The following is a 1,483-nucleotide window of genomic DNA, read 5'->3' as shown; positions in this document are numbered from 1 at the left end:
CATCTATGTAGAAATGGGAAGGACACAGAATTCAAAATCCTGTTTCAAAGCTGAGTGTGTCAGGCATGCACAGAAACAGCAAAGTTTTGCATTAATACATATGACACAGCATCTTAAACAAAATTAAAAATATCAAAAATAACTGAAAATGACTATCTTTAACACACACACACACACACACACACACACAAACACACATATATGTCCTAAAGAGACAGTGCTCAAAATTTATTCAGGAAAACTATCCTATGTAATAATTGACATTTCCTCTTAAAGAACAGTCCTCAGCAGGCCATGCCCTTTCCAGATTGGATCGGCTCTGATGGTTCACTCTAAGTCATGGAGACAGGAAACCACAGCTGTGGGGCAGACTTCATCTTGGTTGGCCTTTTCCAGTATGGACAAATGGACACCTTCCTCTTCACAGTCATTGCCATCCTCTTTGCAGTGGCTCTCATAGGCAACATCACACTGGTCCACCTCATCAGGCTGGACAAAAGACTCCACACTCCCATGTACTTCCTCCTCAGCCAGCTCTCCATCATTGACATGATGTACATCTCCACCACTGTGCCCAAGATGGCAGCCAACTTCCTGTCAGACACCAAGACCATTTCTTTTCTTGGATGTGAGATCCAAGTCTTTATGTTTTTCAACCTTGCTGGATGTGAAGCTCTCCTGCTGGGCTTCATGTCCTATGACAGGTACATAGCCATCTGCCGGCCCCTGCACTACCCTGTGCTCATGAACTGGAAGTTCTGCTGCTCCATGGTCGCAAGTGCCTGGAGCAGCACTTCTGTCAATGCTTTAGTGCACACAATGTATGTGTTTCAACTTCCCTTCTGTAGATCTAGAATTGTTAACCACTTTTTCTGTGAGGTGCCATCTCTCCTGCCACTGGTGTGTGAAGACACATCCCAATATGAGCTTACAATCCTCGTGAGTGGCCTTGTTGTTCTGCTATTACCCTTCCTGGCCATTGTAGCTTCCTATGCTCGGGTGTTGGTTGTTGTATTCCAGATGGGTTCAGGGCAGGGACAGAGTAGAGCTGTGTCCACCTGCTCCTCACACCTGACTGTGGCCAGCCTGTTCTATGTCACTGGCCTCTCCACCTACACACAGCCACACTCCTTGCATTCTCCTGGAAGGGACAAAGTGGTGGCTGTTTTCTACTCAATTGTTACCCCTGTTCTGAACCCATTCATCTACAGCCTGAGGAACAAGGAGGTCATGGGGGCCCTGAAGAGACAAATGGGGTGATGGATAGTGACACAGGACTTTGGGTCGCTCTGTGGACTGATTTGAAGGATGGTTTGAACACTGCCTGAGTCAGTATTCTGGTGGTTCTGGTGAGTGAGGAATTTCTCACTCACTGAACAAGAGCATGAACCTTTGGCCCACAGTGTCACACTGAGTTGACGTTTTCAATCTCAATGTTGGCTCTGAAGAAGATGGAAGGGCTTTGATCCTGGCCCTGGCATCA

General features: G+C 46.7%; 1 protein-coding gene across 1 annotated transcript; it reads left to right on the top strand.

The window, feature by feature from the left end:
* Nucleotides 1-339: 339 nt before the first annotated feature.
* LOC127695536 (olfactory receptor 2AK2-like) lies at nucleotides 340-1,260 on the top strand. The gene has a single exon (XM_052197757.1). It carries the CDS (start codon nucleotides 340-342, stop codon nucleotides 1,258-1,260), a length of 921 nt encoding a protein of 306 aa, XP_052053717.1.
* The last annotated feature ends 223 nt before the right edge of the window (nucleotides 1,261-1,483 follow it).

Source organism: Apodemus sylvaticus, chromosome 10 (assembly GCF_947179515.1).
Source record: "Apodemus sylvaticus chromosome 10, mApoSyl1.1, whole genome shotgun sequence".
In the NCBI taxonomy this organism is placed as follows: Eukaryota; Metazoa; Chordata; class Mammalia; order Rodentia; family Muridae; genus Apodemus; species Apodemus sylvaticus.
This window is presented reverse-complemented; position numbering and strand designations above follow the sequence as displayed.